The sequence below is a fragment of the Ovis aries genome, chromosome 17 (genome assembly GCF_016772045.2).
Source record: "Ovis aries strain OAR_USU_Benz2616 breed Rambouillet chromosome 17, ARS-UI_Ramb_v3.0, whole genome shotgun sequence".
NCBI lineage: Eukaryota > Metazoa > Chordata > Mammalia > Artiodactyla > Bovidae > Ovis > Ovis aries.
Window position 1 is genome coordinate 4,554,685 of NC_056070.1, and position 18,414 is coordinate 4,573,098.

The following is an 18,414-nucleotide window of genomic DNA, read 5'->3' on the forward strand; positions in this document are numbered from 1 at the left end:
CTTTTCTTGCATCGTAGGCCTTAAGTTGGAGAAGGCAATGGCACTCCACTCCAGTGCTCTTGCCTGGAAAATCACACAGATGGAGGAGCCTGGCAGGCTGCAGCCCATGGGGTCGCAAAGAGTCAGACACGATTGAGCAACTTCACTTTCACTGTTCACTTTCATGCACTGGAGAAGGAAATGGCAACCCACTGCAGTGTTCTTGCCTGGAGAATCCCAGGGACGGGGGAGCCTGGTGGGCTGCCGTCTATGGGGTTGCACAGGGTCAGCCACAACTGAAGCAACTTAGCAGCAGCAGCAGGCCTTAAGCAGGAAACTGCACCGGTACCTATTTTATCAATGTAAGTTGTTAAAGGTGTACAATTAGGAGCCATACCTGCACACACTGGTTGTTACTGTCAGCAATCAATATCTTCCCACTTGTAGATGCTGCTACCCCTTGAAGATTTGTGAATTCCCCTTTATTTCTTCCTTTGGTACCTAAAAGTAAATGATAAAACCACAGAAAATTAGGACTCTCCTTGGTGGTCCACTGGTTAAGACTCCACGCTTCCACTGCAGGGGGCACGGGTTTGATCTCTGGCTGGGGGACTAACATCCTATGCGACACATGGGGTAGCCAAAATAACAAAACAAACAAACAAACACCACAGAAGATTAAGCAATAGAGAGTTAGATTTCTCAGTTATAGCAAGAGAATTATTCAGTCCTCTATAAGTAGCCTGAGAATGCAATGGTTTTTAAATTACACTTTAAAAAAAAAGAGGAACCCTTCCCACTGACCTAATCCATATTCTACTAAACTTGTCTTCCAGACCAATAAAGTTTTTGCAACATCACATTATGGGGGGCATATACCAATCTTTTCTTATTAAACTGTGGCTGCAGACTGATATGATTAAAATATATTTAGATTCCACAAAGACATGATTATAAAAACTAATATTTAGTGGCAGAGGGTCTTATTCTGGGGTCGTGCCAAAATTCCTTCTGCAAATCAGCATCTCTTAGAAACCTGGACACTTGACTTTCAGCACTTTTAATGAACCACAAGGTCACAGGTGTTACAAAACCAGCAGGCTTATATTCAACCACTGGAGTTATCTACGAACTATTTTCAAAGACTCAGTGTCTCACTAAGCTTATCTCTCCTGTAAAAGATATCCTGACATGCTTTCTAGATTAAATAACTAAGAAAGGCAAAAGAAAATTAATCAGTGTAAGTAACAGCCTCATCCTTCCTAGAGTTTTTCACCAAAGAGATGAAGTAAGAGGGAAAAAAAGCTTAAAGGTATCTACGGCTAACAGATGTTTGTTTTTATTTCAAAAGAAGTATTTATAACTTATTTTAATAGGACCATGTAAATATTAACGGATGGAAATAAAAGGAACTTTGCTCAGAAATGACTGGGAAGGAGGTTTAAATTTTCACAGTTGGAGAGCGGGAGCTATGCCTCAGTTTTATAATTTCATTTACATTCAAAAGAGTAACTTGATATTTGTTTTTAGACGTCAATGCAATTTCCCAGGAGAGCAAAAACAGGCTGCCAGTGGCCAATGTCAAGGCCCTATTGAGGGTGCTTAAGAACAGGGAGACTCTTCAGAAACTTGGCTTCTGCACTTAGGAAGTGAAACTGCGACAGAATTAAACTTAGAACAAAACCGAAGACAGAATCCCCGGGTGAATCATCCTATCAGCTGGTTCTTATCAAATCCACAAGACAGTTGTTTTATTGAAATCCTGGGCCCTAACACGATGACTCATGATCTCTGTCTCTTTTAAGAACATGAAATAAAAATCTGATCCTCAAAAGAATGTCTCGCACGCTGTGGGATAAACGGTTCTATTTAATTTCAGATGTTTCAGAAAAGACGATCTTTATACTTAATCTGCACAAGATCCCTTGAATATCAAGGTCCATGGGATCAGCTAATACTTTAAAAATGGTGTGTTGATACCTGTTTGTGTTGGGGGGAGGGGCAGGAAAAGAGGTGGTAGGCCCTTGAAAGCGGTACCTGCCAACACGGTATTAGCTTTGGGGCATTCCTTCTGAAGTCTGAATAACAGCTGATTAACAGGAACAGCAAAACGAAAGAACAGACAGAAGCAACAATTCTTCTAAAATGCTCAGTTTACACTTTTTAAAAGGCAGTGGGGGCAAGGCCAGGGTCTCTCGAGAATAATAGCTTAATTTATCAAAAACGTTGATAAACAAAAGCATGGAAGTTATTAGCAAGATAAGGAACTGAGGATCAGATAAAGAAACATAATAAAAAAGAGTCCTACCAGTGGACTGGAAAAGAAGTGACTGTAAAGAAAACCCAGGCTGTTGTGTAAAACTGGAAGTTTACCCATGGCCCAGAGGGCATGCAGGCAGAGGAAAGAAATATTGAAAACAGGACGGGAGTAAGAAGCACCTGGACAGAGTAGACGAGCACTGGTTTGCTGTTCTTAAACCTGCCTGTTGCCCTCTTCTATTTAACTTTTGGCTCATCCTGCTAACAATGTGTGTGAGTCTCTCAGTCCTGTCCAACTCTTTGCAACCCCCTGGACTATACTGTCCGTGGAATTCTCTAGGCCAGAATACTGGAGTGGGTATACTTCCCTTCTCCAGGGGATCTTCCCAACCCAGGGACTGAACCCAGGACTTCTGCATTGCAGGTGGATTCTTCACCAGCTCAGGCACAAGGGAAGCCCCATTCTGCTAAGACAAAGCCTGTTCTATTCAGCGAAGGCTCTGCAGGCAGCAGCAGTTGAGGTTTGAAAGGAAGGAAAAAAAAAGAGACTGTGCTTCAATAGATGTTCAGCGGTTCCTCTGTCAAAAAGATTTAATTGTCCTTCTGAAAAAACAGAGGTGATGCAGAAGGAGGGGAATACCTGAGCAAAAAAATATGGACACCTTTTTTTGCTCTGCAGAAATAAACACACATTTTTGAGGGTCTGTAGAAATGGGAAACAACTGTACGGGGGACGATAATTTTAAAATTCGGTCAGACATATAATTGGCCTCCGTATCAATATCGTTTGGAACAAGGGGAAAGAAGACTCTGCCAGTTTGAAATGGATGTGAGATGCTCCGTACAGGCTCTGAGAGGAAAGCATCTACAATACAGAGGACCACACTGCGGGCGGAGGTCCTCCCACCCCCTCCACGCCCCAGGCTTATGAGCTGGCCCAGCCGTCACTCTCAGTCTCAAGTTAAGAGAGCCTGAGTCCGCTGCCCCACATGTCAGTAAAATCCCAGGGCTGGAGGCACATCTGTTAGATGGCTTATATATTTTTAAAAACATTAGATGGAACAGGCAATGCCATTTCCTGAGGATTAAAGGAAATCCAGCAACATACTTAAGAGACAACCCATGTTGACTAGTTTTACAAGGAAAATCTTAATGTTGAGTAATGATACACACAGAATCATTATGCTGAAATGCCCAAAGTCCAAGTGTTTGAAAAGTGTCTTGGGTCCAAAGTAAACAGAAATTCCAGAAGTTAGAAATAATCTGGAGTGATGCATTCCTCTTCAATATATTTAGTAAATACTATTTAGGCCATAGAAAAATTTCTAGCCTGCCAATAAATAAGGAAAACCAGTTCTTTCTTAACAAATGTTAAGTGAAGCATAAAACATACATAGTCGTCATAAAGTCTTTCCTTGTCTAATGGCTACATTTGGGCCAGTACAATGAGTAATGTGAGTTTTTAAAGTAATTATAAACAATCTGGTAACAATTCCTTAAGATAATTATATTTGTTTTCCCCAGATTTTAAACTAGCCTATGAAGCACAGAAAGACTCTTTATCAACTTCTTATCCATGCTCCTGCCCATGCCTCCAGGAAGATTACAGAAGTAAGGTAATAAGTTCCTGGGCTGAAATAGGTGATCACAACTGCAAATTTCTTCCCACTCCCACTCCAACCTAGTAAGAAAATTAACGCTAAATAAACCTAGATACTTAGAATCGGATAACGCAAAAGGACAAAAAAGCCAGACACAGGGTTTAACAAAGGATCTTCAACCAAGTAGGTGCTTAGCATACATTTGCTGAATGAATGGGTCTCTAAATGAATTATGAATGACTGAGCAAGTGACAACCCACATTACGTCATGGGAAAAGGAAGTGTTCAGTAATACTGACAGCACTTTCATATACATCCTCTGATGCACTCCCTGTAACAACCCCGAGAGTCATCAGCAGGATAAATATTATCAATCCATTTTAAAGATGAGGAACTGAAGCTAGACATATCACAGAGTTAGCAAAGAGACACAGCAATGAATAAAACCTGGTTCTCCTAACCCTTTACAAAATACATATTTTTAATACATACATTGCTTCTCTCTAAATGGGTATCAGGTTTCTGAAGTGAGGACAATTATTCTTTGGGTTCACATGAGCCATGCTTGCTCCATAAAAATCTTTGAGGAAATTCTGCTTTAACTGGTTCACTGTCTCCCTCACTAAACTATGATGAGCTCCCTAGGGGAAGCCGCAACATCTGTCCTGTTCTCTGCTGCAGCTTATAATACAGCGCAGTGCCTGGTACTTGGTAAACAGCAGTGGCATCTTTCCACATGTGAAATGCAAGAGACGTTCCCAAGGATGAGTTTCTTAAGGAGTAGGTCAGGGTTCCTATAAAAACCTCAGATGCCAAATTAGCACACTCTCCTTCCTCAGAGATTTTAGAGAGGGAAGATGATGCCTTGCAGAAATGAGGCAGGGAAGAGGGGTATAAATTATCATGTCTTCCTGTAAAGCCTCTGAACTCATGCTAAGTGATTTTATACAGCCATCTGCTATCACAAGAAAGCACACTGATCTAGAGTACAAATGAATGGTTCATTCACCACTTCCCAAGGACTCATTAAGGTATGGCGGATGAGTTGCATAATCTGAAACAATTCATCTGTAATTCTTTCATTCCCTCCCACCTCTTCAGCTTCCCCTTTGTTCAATGCTTTTCTTAAATAGCTCACAAACCAGCTCATGGCTTTTAGTCAGCAAACGCTGACAGTGCAGGGAAAAACAATCTCTTGATGTTTTAAGGCTTTATCAACAGAGGCGCTAAGCCACTCCCCTGCACTCCTTCAGGTTTGTTTAGCAATTTAGCATTAGAGTAAGACAGTAATTCACTCACTGCGGGCATATGTTACGTTTTCACGTGTGGGAGGTGTCAAGTATCTCAACTCTGGAAAACTGCGGAAGTTGACGGAGATTTCAGATGAAGAGGAACTGCTGTGCAATTAAAAAGGCAGGGGCCTCAGAGTCACAGGTGGCTTGGTTCCTCCTCGGGCTCTCCCGGGCCTCCATTCCTTCAAAGCTAAGAATGATTATATGTCGTTCTGGTCATTTGGTTCCTGAGCTGTTGGGCTGGGGAGGAGCTCTAATTTCTACCACTAGCCCTTTCTACTGTGTAAGAGCTCCCCTTACGGCTGATATCAATGAATTCAGTAAAGAGGCAGAGACAAAATTAACATACAAAATTCAGTAGCGTTTCCACACACTAACAATGAATTTTCTGAAAAAGAAACAAAGAACTTGATTCCACTGACAACAGCATCAAAAACAATAAAGTACTTAAAAGTAAATTTAACTAAGGAGCTGAGAGTTCTTACCTGAAATCTACAAGATATTAATGAAAGAAATTGAAAAAGACACAAAGTGGAAAGATACTCCATATTCGTGGATTGGAAGAATCAATATTGTTAAAATGTCAATACTACCAAAAGACCTCTACAGATTCAATCCAATCCCTATCAAGAGTCCAACGGTATTTTTTACGGATGTTGAAAAAACACTCCTAAAATGTATATGGAACCACAAAAGACCATGAATAGTCAAAGAAATTCTGAGGAAGAGGAACAAAACAGGAGGCCTCACATTCCCTGATTTCAAGCTATAATATAAAGCTATTGAAATCAAAACAGTATGGTACTGGCATTAAAAACCAATAGACCAGAACAGAACTGAGCCCAGAAAAAATACCCAAATATATACAGTCAACTAATATTTTGACAAAGGAGCCAAGAAAAGATAGTGGCTTCAACAAATGGTGCTAGGATAACTGAATAATCACATAAAAAAATGAAACTGGACCTCTGTCTTACATCATAGACAAAAGTTAACTAGGAAGGGATTAAAGATTTAAATATAAGTCCTGAAATCAGGTCTTATTTCTTCCTAGAAGAAAACACAGGAATAAAGCTCCCTGACATGAGCCTTGGTGAAGATTTTTTGGATAGGATACCTAAGGCATAAGAAAAGAATTCAAAAATAAACAAGCAGGACCATATCAAACTAAAAAGCTTTTGTTAGCGAGCAAAAGAAACCATCAGCACTGTGAAAAAACAAAAAATGGAATGGGAAAAAATATTTCTCACTAGGTATCTAATAAGGGGTTAATATCCAAAATATATAAAGAACTTATATAATTCAACAGCAAAAACCCAAATAACCCAATTAAAAACTGGGGGAAAGACCTGAATGGATATTTTTCCAAAGAACAGTCACAAAGGTCCCATGAAAAGACGCTCAAGATCACTAGCTATCAGGGAAATGCAAATTGAAACCACAATAAGATGCCCCTCATGCCTGTTAAAATGGTCACCATCAAAAAGACAGATAAAATATGGTGGCAGGCTCAACTAAAGATTCCTCATGCTGCAATGAAGACCTGGCCCAGCCAAACAAATTAAACAAACGGGGTGGCACGGGTGTGGATTACTGGTCGTCACGCCCTCTTGGTAAACTGGTAAGGCCACTACGGAAAAACTGGATAAAGGATCTCTGAAACCTAAAAATAGAACTACCATATGATCCAGCTTTGCCACTTCTGGGTATGTTCCATGTCTGGTTGAATAGTGTGACTAGTATTCAGTCATAAAAGGGAGGAAATCCTTCCATTTGCGACAACATGGGTGGACCCTGAAGGCATTATGCTAACTCAAGAAAGTCAGTGAGACAAAGACAAATAGTGTATGATCTCACTAACACGTGAAATCTGAAGCAAAACAAAACAGCACTTCCCTCCTGGTACAGTGGTTAAGGATCCTCCTGCCAATACAGGGACAAAGGTTCGATCCCGGGTCTGGGAAGATCCCCCACGCTGCCGGGCAACTAAGGCCGGGAGCCACAGCCCCCGAGCCCAGGCTCTGCGACTCCTGAGCCCACGCTCCTAGAGCCTGCACTCTGCAACAAGGGAGACCACAGCAATGAGAAGCTTGTGACCACACCCAGGGAGTGGCCTCTGCTTGTCACGACTAGAGAAACCCCTTGAGCAGCAATGAAGACCCAGTGCAGCCAATCATAATAAATAAACACAATGAAAACAAAACGGAACTCATAAAAAGAGATCAGACCTGTGGTTACCAGAGGCAGGAGGGTAGGGGAGAGGCCGCTGGAGATGGAGGAACTTCCCTGGTTGCGTGGTTGAGAAAGTGGCGCTGCTGGGGCTGGAACCAGGGCCATCCAGCCGCCCGCCCACAGCCCTGACCATTCACTCACATCCTGGATCACTGGAGTCAAGCAGCCGGAAGCTCACTTGGGTCCTAAAGTCCTGCCTGCTCCGTCCTAAGGATGTTGCCGCTGCTGCCGCTAAGTTGCTTCAGTCGTGTCCGACTCTGTGCGACCCCATAGACGGCAGCCCACCAGGCTCCCCGGTCCCTGGGATTCTCCAGACAAGAACACTGGAGCAGGTTGCCATTTTCTTCTCCAGTGCATGAAAGTGAAAAGTGAAAGTGAAGCCGCTCAGTCGTGTCTGACTCTTAGCGACCCCATGGACTGCAGCCCACCAGGCTCCTCCATCCATGGGATTTTCCAGGCAAGAGTGCTGGAGTGGGGTGCCATTGCCTTCTCCGCCCAAGGATGTTAGGAATCTGCATTTCCTCTCCACTGGCCGCATCACTCAATCCTAGCGCTTATAAGAGCTCACGTGACTGCTGCAACAGGAAGCAGCCCCTGCCCCCGCCCCCCCAACACTGCCGGTAGATCCCAGGCTCTGGAAATCAGTATCACAGTAAGTCACCACATCACACTACACTGTTCAGCGCCCTCTGCTTCACCCACACCGTGACGGGTCTCAAACCTCAGTGCGCAGAAGGGTTGTGGAGCCGGAGGCATGCAGATTCCTGGTCCCTTCCCCAGAGATTATGATTCTGTACATGCAGCTTGGAATCCAGCAATTCTCATTTTTGCCAAGCACCCCAAGGAACTCAAGTGGTTTATGGGAAACACAGGTGTACAGATAAAAGTTTCTGCTTAGCAAGGAAACAGAGCTTCTTTGCTCTCTTCACTCTATTTCATGCTTCAGGTAATGGAATCACTATGGTCCCTCGGACTACTCAGTGTCTGATCATCTTCCTCTTCACCTAAATCTCCCCTTTTCTCCTCCTAACCAGCAGACTCTTTCTCCTTCAAAGCCGGGTTAGGCTTAGGTGTCATCTCTAGAACCTTCCTTAACTCCCTGCTACCTGTCAGCCTCCCCATCCCGCCCGCCTCTGAAGGTGCTCCTTCTGAAGACACCACATTGTCATGTCTGACCCCTTCTAGACTGTGGCCTCCCCTAGGTCAGGCTCAGGATCTGATCCCTCTCTCTACATCGCCGCCCAGCCAAGTGTCGGGCACACAGCAGAGTCCCATTTAACGAGGGGCTGGATGACCAGGGACGAGAGGGAAAGTGTAAGTCAAAACTACCCTGGAAGACCTTTTCTATTATCCAGAAAGTGATAGTTCACTTTCACAAATACACACAGGTGTTCAGGTATGTACACAGCCTATCCGTCACGTATCTGTCCTTACGTATCTGTTATAAGCTGAACTGCATGTATCTCCACAAAAGTCATAAGCTAAAGTCCAGTCTCAACCTCCAGTACCTCAGATGTAACTGCTTTTGGAGTTAAGATCTTTAGAGGTGATTAACTTAAAACAAGGCCCTAATCCAATATGACTGGTGTCCTTATGAGAAGAGGGAGAAACACCAGGAGCGTGCGAGCACAGGGGGAACCTTCAGAGGGCAAAGCAGCGAGCAGGCGGAGAGGCCTCCGGGGGACCCGAGCCCGCCGCCTCCTTGAGCCTGGGCTTTCAGCCTCCAGAACTGGGAGAAGATCAGTCTCCTCCGGTTTGTCACCCAGTCTGTGGTATTGTCATGGCGGCCCTAGCAAACTTAGACATCATCTCTACTTCATTAACAACCGTGGACTTAGTGGTTTATGCCAGGGACTGTTCTAAGGGCCTCACAAATGTCTAAACATTTAAACACCTTGCCCCAGTGCCAGTGAATCTCCGAGGGTGCGTGTCTCAATGGGTAGGAGGGGACAGGAGGGGATCCCTTTCCCCTGGGGCGGGGCTGGGCATTCAGAATATAACTGGGGGGGGGGAAAAAAAACCCTAAGAGATATGTCTCTTTCCTCAGGGGAGACTCACAGTGGAATGGCAACGATTGAAAATAATAACAATAGTAAAAGGACGGCCATCTTTAACTCAGCAGTTACTGCACATAGGGAAGTGCCAGTCGTGAGAATTCCTTCTTGTCTCACCCCTAGGGCAACCTCAAGAATTAGGTAGGATTTCATTCCCTTTATTTTAGCAGAGGAAACTGGGTTAAGAAGGGAGAATCAGAATCAGGCCCAGATCTGGCCCTCTCTCCACTCTGCACACTGCCTGGGAAGCAGACCAGGGAACTTGGCTGGGGGAGGGGAGATTCCAAACGCAAGACTGAGTTTGCAGATCAATGGGGAGCAGCAAGGTCAATTGTTTTAGAAGAAAAGGCAGCAGGGAACATCTAACAGCCTCAATAACAGCTCATGCAAAAACAATGGCTGTGGATTATTTAGCTCTTCCAACATGCCAGGCATTAAGCTTGGAACTTTGAACAGTTCTGAGAAGCAGATATTTTTATCTTTTCTTTTTATGGACATGGAAACTGAAGCCCAGGGAAGCTGGGAGACCTGCCCAAAGTTGAAGCAAGTGGCAGAACCGGAGTGGCAGGCCTGGGAGGCTCCAATCCTGTGCCACCCAGCCCACCCCCTCTGCTTTGGCAAATGTCTCAACAGCCTCTGCACCCAACTGCACAAATGGCCAGTGAATGGACCAGGGCCTCCACACGCTGAGAAGGCAGCCTGCTTGCTATATCACAGTCTTTACCAAGATTTATCCTAAAGAATAGTAAACAATATTGAGTATTAAATAATAATGAGAAATGAATAATAAGTAGAGCAGCTCTTGCCCAAGAATGTTCCAAGGAGCCTTATTTTCCCAAGATGTCCACAGGAGAAGTGCTATGCTCAGAAGAGCTTGGAAGTGCTGCCTATTATCCCTCCACTGCCTGTGAGACTTAGAGTGCATGTCAGCAGATTCTGAAGGTACTACGGCCAAAAAACGAACCTGTTTCCCTCACTTAAGCTAAGCTTTCCCCAATCTGTCTGAACCACAGAACTGTTTTTCCACCTGTGTCAGTGGCCATACCTTGAAGACCTTTTTAGAGATACTGCAGTGGAGGACTGAAGAGGCAGAAAGGGAAGAAAGTGGGAACCACTTTTGGATACTAACAGACAGACTTTTTTCTCTTAAGAATTATCAAATTGTGAGGACTTCCCTGGCTGTCCAATGCTTAACACTCCCTGCTATCAATGCAGGGGGCCTGGCTTCGATACCTGGCCAGGTAACTAGATCTCACACGCCATGTGGCATGCCACAAAATTAAAAAACGATTTTTTAAATATATAATAAAAGAATTAGTAAAGTGGTGGTTGTTTACATTTAGCTTGTTTAGAAAATAAACAGCTTAAAAAAGTCGGAGGCAATAAAGCTGACAATGGAAGGACAATTCGAATTCCCAAATCTCTTGACTCATCCTAAACCTTCTTGCTTCCATCCCAACCCCATTCTATTCTCCAGGTTTCCACCCACCCTCTCCTCTTGAGGCTGCTCTCCAGCTACACGCAAATGGACATAACCACAGCTTGCAATGCACCATGCCCCTTGTCCCCAGGTCTTAAAATGTGGAAGCAGTGACAAGCATCAGACCCTCTGCCCACAGTTACCTCCTGCGCTGGCACATTCCAGAGAAACCGTGAAGCTATTTGACAGAAGCATGTCTCTGCCTTTGGGTTAGGCAGAAGTACTCTAAAGACATTATTCCCACGGGCGGGGGTGGGGGTGGGGGGGGGGATTGACAACATTTCCTTTAAAATGTGCAGATTATGTACACAGTTATATTTAAAATGGATAACCAAAAAGGACCTACAGTATAGCAAAGGGAACTGTGTTCAGTATTATGTAACAAAAGAATCTGAAAAGAATAGATACACGTATATATGTAACTGAATAACTTTGCTATACACCTGAAACTAACATTGTTAATCACTTACATTCCAATATGAAATAAGCAAACAAACAAACAAAAAAACTGCTACCAAAAAAAGTCCAGATTATGAGTGCTGTATTTTTCTAACTCTCTTTTTGCTTATTTTCCGTTTCTGATTTTCCAGAATAAATATGCAGCGCTGGCGTGGTGAAGAGGAGGAGAAGGAGGGTTAGGAGAGAGGGGAAGGAGGAAGAGAGAGCAGGGAGGGAAGAGGGAAGAGGGAGCAGGAGGAAGGAAGAGAAGGACACAAACCTTCTCCGGAGAAGAAGCCTGCATGAGCTCACCTAGTAAAATACAGAAGCTTATCTCCCGCACCATCAGCCCGAGCTGCGACCTGCCAAGCTGCAAGTCGCGACACTTGCCCAGTCCCCCCTTGAGCCCAGCAAAACCCCGCGTGCAGGCGCAGCGCCGCCCGCCCCTTACCCACTCGGAAGATCAGGTCGTCTTCGATGGGGTTCTCTTTTCGCTTCCCCGTGCTGTACATGCTGGCGGGCCTCTTGACCGCCTTCTGCTTCACATGGCCGCTGCCCGGGGACTTCACGCGCCGCTTCACGCCCTCGGTGGTGGGGGACACATCCGCCGAGCGGATCACCTTCAGCTTGAACGGGCTGCCGCGGATGTGCTGGTCGTAGAGCCGCAGCGACAGCGTGAAGTCGCCCTCCTTCTGCACGGTGTACAGGAACTCGTAGGTGCCGTTCTTGTTGTCCAGGATCTCCCCGTCGGCCACGCTGCCGTCGGGCGTGCTCAGCTCCGCCGTGAGGTAGGCGTTGCCCGTTTTGCACAGCTCGCCGTCTTTGTCCTTGGTTGTTATGGTAACAGACATGGGCTGCCCGATGATGGTCTGCCGCAGCCCCTCGCCCGTCGCCACCGTCTCGGAGGCGACGGCGTTGGTGGTCAGAATCGTCCCGAGGTTGTGGATGGACTTCTTGAGCCCCTCGGTCTCCACGATGAAGTCCAGTTGGTCGTTTTCTCGCGGGTGCAGCGGGAAATCTTGGTCCGCCAGTTCGCTGAGCTTCTCGCTCATCTGCTTCTTCACCAGCAGCACCTCCGTCTCCGTGCCGTGGTTCAGGGCCTGCGCCGTGAAGCTGCTGCAGCTCTTGATGCTCTCCTGCCCCTCGAGCAGGGTGTCCAGCTGCGACTGCAGGACCTGCGGGGAAAGCGAGCCGCTGAGCGCCGCCCACGGCGTGCCCCGGGGCGAGGGGGCTTCCGTTTAACCCAGTGAACCCGGCTGTGATGCTAAATCCTAAATCGCCTTCCCAGCCCCCTCTCTTTCCCGTCCTCCTCGCCCCATCTCTCCCACACACATATTTCTGGGATCATGTATCTGGGGTGAGCTGAACCGTCACCGAGAGCGCGGCGGCCAGAGTGCCATGCCTGACATCTGAAGTATTCATTACTCACTCTCTTTCCCTAATGTTCAAAGTTCCCCTGTCGTCAGCTCAAGGAGCAGAAACCAGACAAATGAAAGCTCCACATCTGAATATCAGAAGCTTTCACCCCTGGTTTTGTCATGGGACGTGCAGAGTTAAACAGAGGCTGCAGTCAGGGTTCACTCTGAAGTTGAGGAACAGGTTGGTGTGGGTGAGAGAGTCATCAAGAGACTATTAGACATTCTAATTAAGGAAGGAAAATAATCCAGTTTAACCCTAAATCCTGAAAGTATTACTTCATATTCAACCTTGCCTTTTATATAGTCAAGTTATAAAGTGGTACTTAAGGCCACAGAATCATAGTTTTGGTGAAAACAGGAAGGAAAACATGGCTGGAAACAGGAAAAAAATATGCTGTTAAGTAAAAGATACCTTTACCAAACAACAGTGACACTTAAGAACCCATTTGAGTCCCCTCTGCTGCTGGTGGAACAGTAAGCTGGCGTCAGGGAGGCCCGGGATCAAGCCTCCATGGGATGTCCTAAGAATGGCTGGAGTCTTACTTTGTGTTTGAGGCCATAGTTGACTTCCAGCTCCATAAGCAGCACACTCTTGCGCACGTTTAAAGTCTTCTGGAGTTCATCAAAGGTAGAATGGATGTCATCCACAATACTGGCCTTTTGGTTGGTTAACTGATGGATGATTTCCGAGATGAACTGAAGAGCTGAATCTATTTCTGGGAGCCTGGAGGACAGTTGTCAGAGGTCGTTATTCTAGTAACATCCACAGGGAAGTAGTAAAACAAAAACAAAACTATCCAAATGCTATATTTTGTCAAGAAACATTTTCTATGCCTTTCATCATCTTTAAAAAGTAAAAACTGAAGAACAGAAGCATAAGACATGCCATATTTACTGCCTTTGCGAAAAGAGATTTTGACGATCCATGTCTTATTTCAATCTACATCTGATTTATTTTTAATAATTGATGGTACAAAACCTCAAAGCTCTCAAAACCCCTCGGCTTTTTCTCCCACTGTAAATCAGGCACTCTACAGTGGGCAAGCACAAGGTCCTACTGTATAGCACCAAGAGCTATATTCAAAATCCTATGATACAGCAAAATGAAAAAGATTATTATGCATTACAGGATGTTTAACAGCATCCTTTCCTCTGTTCCTCCCCCACACACAGTTGTGACAGCAAATTGTCTCCAGACATTGCCAGTCTCCCCTAGGGGATATCATGGCCCATGGCTGAGGACCACTGTTCTAAATAGACAGCTATATCTTCTTCCCCAATCACATGAAAAACTGACCCAAACTGAGTTTCCTGTGAACTTCTTGCAAGTTTCCAAGTTCTTTTAATTAGTACAGAATAGCCACACTTTTCTCACTTCAACTATTGGTAAAGATTTATTTTCAGCTGGCTGTTTATTTCCTCCCTTTGATCTTTCTCACGCATCACACAACTACCCTGTTCCTTCATCTCCTTGCCAAAGAAAGAGCCTGGAGGCAAGGAAGCAGAAGGAAAACTGAGCAGTCGCTGCTCAAGACCATTTTGCTGGGCTCAAGCAGAGAGGAGCCAGTCACAGTTGGCATAATGGCCTGTAAGTGAGCCAAGAACAGTAGCTAAGAAAGGCTCTTCAGACAGCCTGGTTTCAGGCACAAATTTCAGAGATCTGAGAGCATTTTCCTCGAGTATATTTTGTTCATTTAATCATACGAAGGTGCTGAAAGAAAAGCCTACTTCTAACAAGGGGATTGGAATTTTACCAAGGGGCAGGGGATCACCCGTATCGCTCACTAGTTTATGACAGAGGAGACTTTACTCAGGTGACATGACCCTTCCATCCCACTGGGACATGAAACCCGGAGGCCGCAGGCAGTGGCCGAGAGCGCGGCGGGGGTGTGCACACCTTCTGTTGGCGGCGTCCAGCTGCACCTGGAGCGAAGCCTTGTGCTGCTCCACTACGTCCTTGAGGGGCACGGTGGGGTGCTCCGCGTGCTCCCCCTCTGTGCACTCCCGACACATGGCGGTCTCACAGGACTGGCAGTAGAAGTCCATCACCTGCGGGCGACACAAGAGCGGCTCCCGTGCTCGGCCTGGGACTGGGCGCTGCCCAGGCGCTGGGTCTTCCCCAGCATCCGCTCAGCAGTTCCCACAGCCTCCCCAGGGTGTGGGCAGTGCTCCATCCAGCGTCACCGGAGAAAAGGGAAGGTAAACTTTTGTGTGCCAGGTCTCAGACACAGGTGGATCGGACTCCAGAGCAGCTACAGGCACAGACCCAGCTGTACTTGGCCACTGCCCTAAGGCAGAACAGTACAGTGCTGTGGTTCTCAGATACTTGGGTCTCAGGACTCCTTTGCACTCTTTATAAATGACTGAGCACTTGAAATCCTTTTTGTTTATGTGAGTTATATCTACAGCTGCTTATAGTAAAAGTGGAACCTGAGAAACATTTCAAATATTAATTCATCAAAAGCAAAACTAAGCCCCATTAAATGTGAACATAAATAATATGATTTATGAAAAGTATATTTTGCAAAACAGAAAATCCTGTGAGAAGAATGGCACTGCTTTCCATATTTGTAAATTCTTCCGAGTCTGGCTTCACAGAAGACAGCTGGATTCTCATATCTGTTTCTGTTCAGTCTGTCTTGATAGCACATGCCATTTAGTCTCTGGAAAATGCCACTGTATACTCTGGAGACTGAGAGTGAAAAAGGTAAATAATGTTTAGTATTATCATACAGTTGTGATCTTGTGGATCTCCTGAAGCGGTCTGGGGACCCACGAGAGTTCCTGGATGGCACCCTGAGAATTGCTGCTGTCTGGATAAGAGATGAGAGGGACAGAACACTTTGTGTCCTGGCTCCACCACTTCCATGAGCTCACCGTGTCTCAATTTTCCCTCTGTCAAATGGAGACAATTGTGCAACCTACTAACCTACTTCACAGGGCTGCCGTGAGGATTCAGGGAGTAATCTGCACAGAGAACTCAGATGATGCCCAGCACTGACAAACAGTAAGTTCCTAAGCAGTAGCAGCGATGATAATGATGATGATATCATTTGCTTACTTGAAAATAAAACCCCTTTATCCTGATTAAAGATGAACTCTTGATAACAATATAACATAAAGCCTGAATGTTTCTTTGTGAAGGCATTCCCCTTATTCTCTCAGCGGGAAACAACTTCTTCCAATATTGAATTCCCAGGGCACTTTGAAGGGGGGAGTTTTTTCTTGAAGTATAACACACTTAAAAAAAATAGCATAAGTCCTAACACAGATTGATTTTTTCATAAAGTGAATGCACCCACTAAAGCAATTTTATTCATATCCCTTTTATGAAATATTTATAAGATTTTAAGTTACTGAGCACCAAAACAGTCTCAACCCAGAGCCTAGGTAATTCCTTACACAGAGTAGGTATATAATAATACTGATGAATGTATCAACTGTACGCTGTTTATAAGAGATTCACTTTAGGTTGAAAGTAAAAAGATGGAAAAAGATATTCCATGAAAATAGTAACTGAAAGAGAGCTGGAGCGGCTATTCTAATATTAGACAAAATGGACTGTAAGACAAAAGTTGTTATAACAGACAGACAGAAAGAAAGAAAAGAAAAAAAGTGAAGTCGCTCAGTCGTGTCCCACTCTTTGCGATCCCATGGACACCAGGCTCCTCCGTCCATGGGATTTTCTAGGCAAGAGTACCGGAGGGGGTGGCCATTTCCTTCTCTAGGGATATAACAGAAGGAAAAGGACTATCAACTATACTTCAATTAAATAATGACATTAATAATGACAACATGGTCAATCTGTCAAGAAGAGATGACAGTTATTAACAAAGCAAAAACTGATAGAACTGAAAGGAGAAATGGACAGTTCAATATTGAACTTTCAGTAATTGAAATTCAATATTGAGCTTTCAGTAATGATAGAACTATTAGACGGAAGATCAGTAAAGAAACAGAGAACTTGAAAAACGTTATAAGCCAACTTGATCTAACATCCACATAGAGAACATGCTGTTCAATAACAAAGCATTTTTGCCATGTACACGTGGAACCTTTTCCACAGTAAACCATATACAAAAGTCTCAATAAATTTAAAATGACTGAAATCATATAAAGTATCTTCTCTGGCTATAATGGAATGAAATTAGAAATCAGTAACAGAAGAAATCTGGAAAATTAACAAATATGTGGAAATTAAATAACATACACTTAAATAACGAGTCAAAGAAAAATTACAAAGGAAATTTTAAAATAGCTTGAGATTTTTTTATTTAAAAGTAACAACATGCCAAAATTTGAGAGAGAGTACTCAAAGCAAATTTTATAGTTGTAAATGTCTACACTGAAAAAGAAGATCTCAAATCAATAAACCTAAGCTTCCACCTGAAGGAACTAGAAAAAGAACTAAACCCAAAGCAAGCAGAAGAAAGGAAACAAAGATCAGAGTGGAGAATAGAAAAACAATCGCGAAATCAATGAAACCAAAAGTTGGTTCTTGGTAAAGATCAACAAAATTGACATAATACTATGGACTGTTGTAGGTCAACAGATTAAATAACCTAGATAAAATGGATAAATTCCTAGAAACACAGAATCTACCAAAACTAACTCAAAGAAGAAATAGAATATATGAATAGACCTATAGTAAGTAAAGAGGTGAATCAATATTCAAAAAACCTCCAACAAAGAAAAGTCCGGGGCAAGATGGCTTCTCTGGTGATTTCTACCAAACATTTAAGAATAATTAACACCAATCCTCAAAATCTTCAAAAAGTAGAAGAAAAGGGAACATTCATTCATTCTAATAGGCTGGTAATACACTGACATCAAAGCCAAAAACATCATGGAAAAAGAAAATTATAGACTAATATTGCCTATGAATATAGGTGTAAAAATCCTTTACAAAATACTAGTAAACTTAATCCAGCTGCATATTAAAAGGACAAAACACATGACCAAGTAGAATTTATTTCAGAAATGCAAGGGTGGTCCACATACAATAATCAATATATGTACTATACCATGGTAATAGGATGAAGGGAAGAAAACCTGTATGATCATATTAGCAAATGCAAAGAAAGTACTGACAATACCAACACCCTTTCATGATAAAACACACATCAAATTAGAAGGAAAATTCCTCAACTTGAAAAAGGGAATTTACAAAAACCCACAGCTTCTTGAATGGTAGTTCCCTAAGATCAGAAATAAGAAAGGGATGTCCACTTTTGGCACTTCTTTTCTTTTTCACTTTTGTCACTTCCGTAACAAGGTACTGGAAATTTTAACCGGAGCATATAGGCAAGAAAAATAAATAAAATGCATCCAAATCGGAAAAGAAGTAAAAATTTCTCTATTCAGAGATGACTTCCATATGGAAACTCCCCAAGAATACACACATGCACACACATACATACAATAGAATACTGGATCTAACAAATTAATTCAGTGAAGTGTTAGGATACAAGATCAACAAACAAAAAGCAGTTGTATTTCTATCCACTAACAACGAAAAATCAAAAAGTGAATTTAAGAAAATTCCATTATAATAGCATCCAAAAGAATATAAAATATTTAAAGAATAAATTTAACCAAGAAAGTGTAAGACTTATACACTGAGTACTACAGAATATTGTTGAAAAAAATTAAAAAACAATG

General features: G+C 43.6%; 1 protein-coding gene across 15 annotated transcripts in view; it reads right to left on the bottom strand.

Annotated features, from left to right (window-relative positions):
* TRIM2 (tripartite motif containing 2) overlaps positions 1-18,414 on the bottom strand; it is a 183,538-nt gene that overhangs the window by 22,991 nt on the left and 142,133 nt on the right. For 14 of the 15 annotated variants that reach the window (XM_060400930.1, XM_042234263.2, XM_060400929.1 and 11 more), the window contains 4 exons: positions 14,651-14,802; positions 13,297-13,477; positions 11,787-12,510; positions 377-480 (listed from right to left, as the gene is read on the bottom strand). In XM_060400930.1, coding sequence (XP_060256913.1) covers positions 377-480; positions 11,787-12,510; positions 13,297-13,477; positions 14,651-14,802 — 1,161 coding nt within the window. Of the gene's footprint in view, positions 1-376; positions 481-11,786; positions 12,511-13,296; positions 13,478-14,650; positions 14,803-14,829; positions 15,446-18,414 lie in introns of those variants that run through there. The other variant, XM_042234268.2, reaches the window with a different exon arrangement.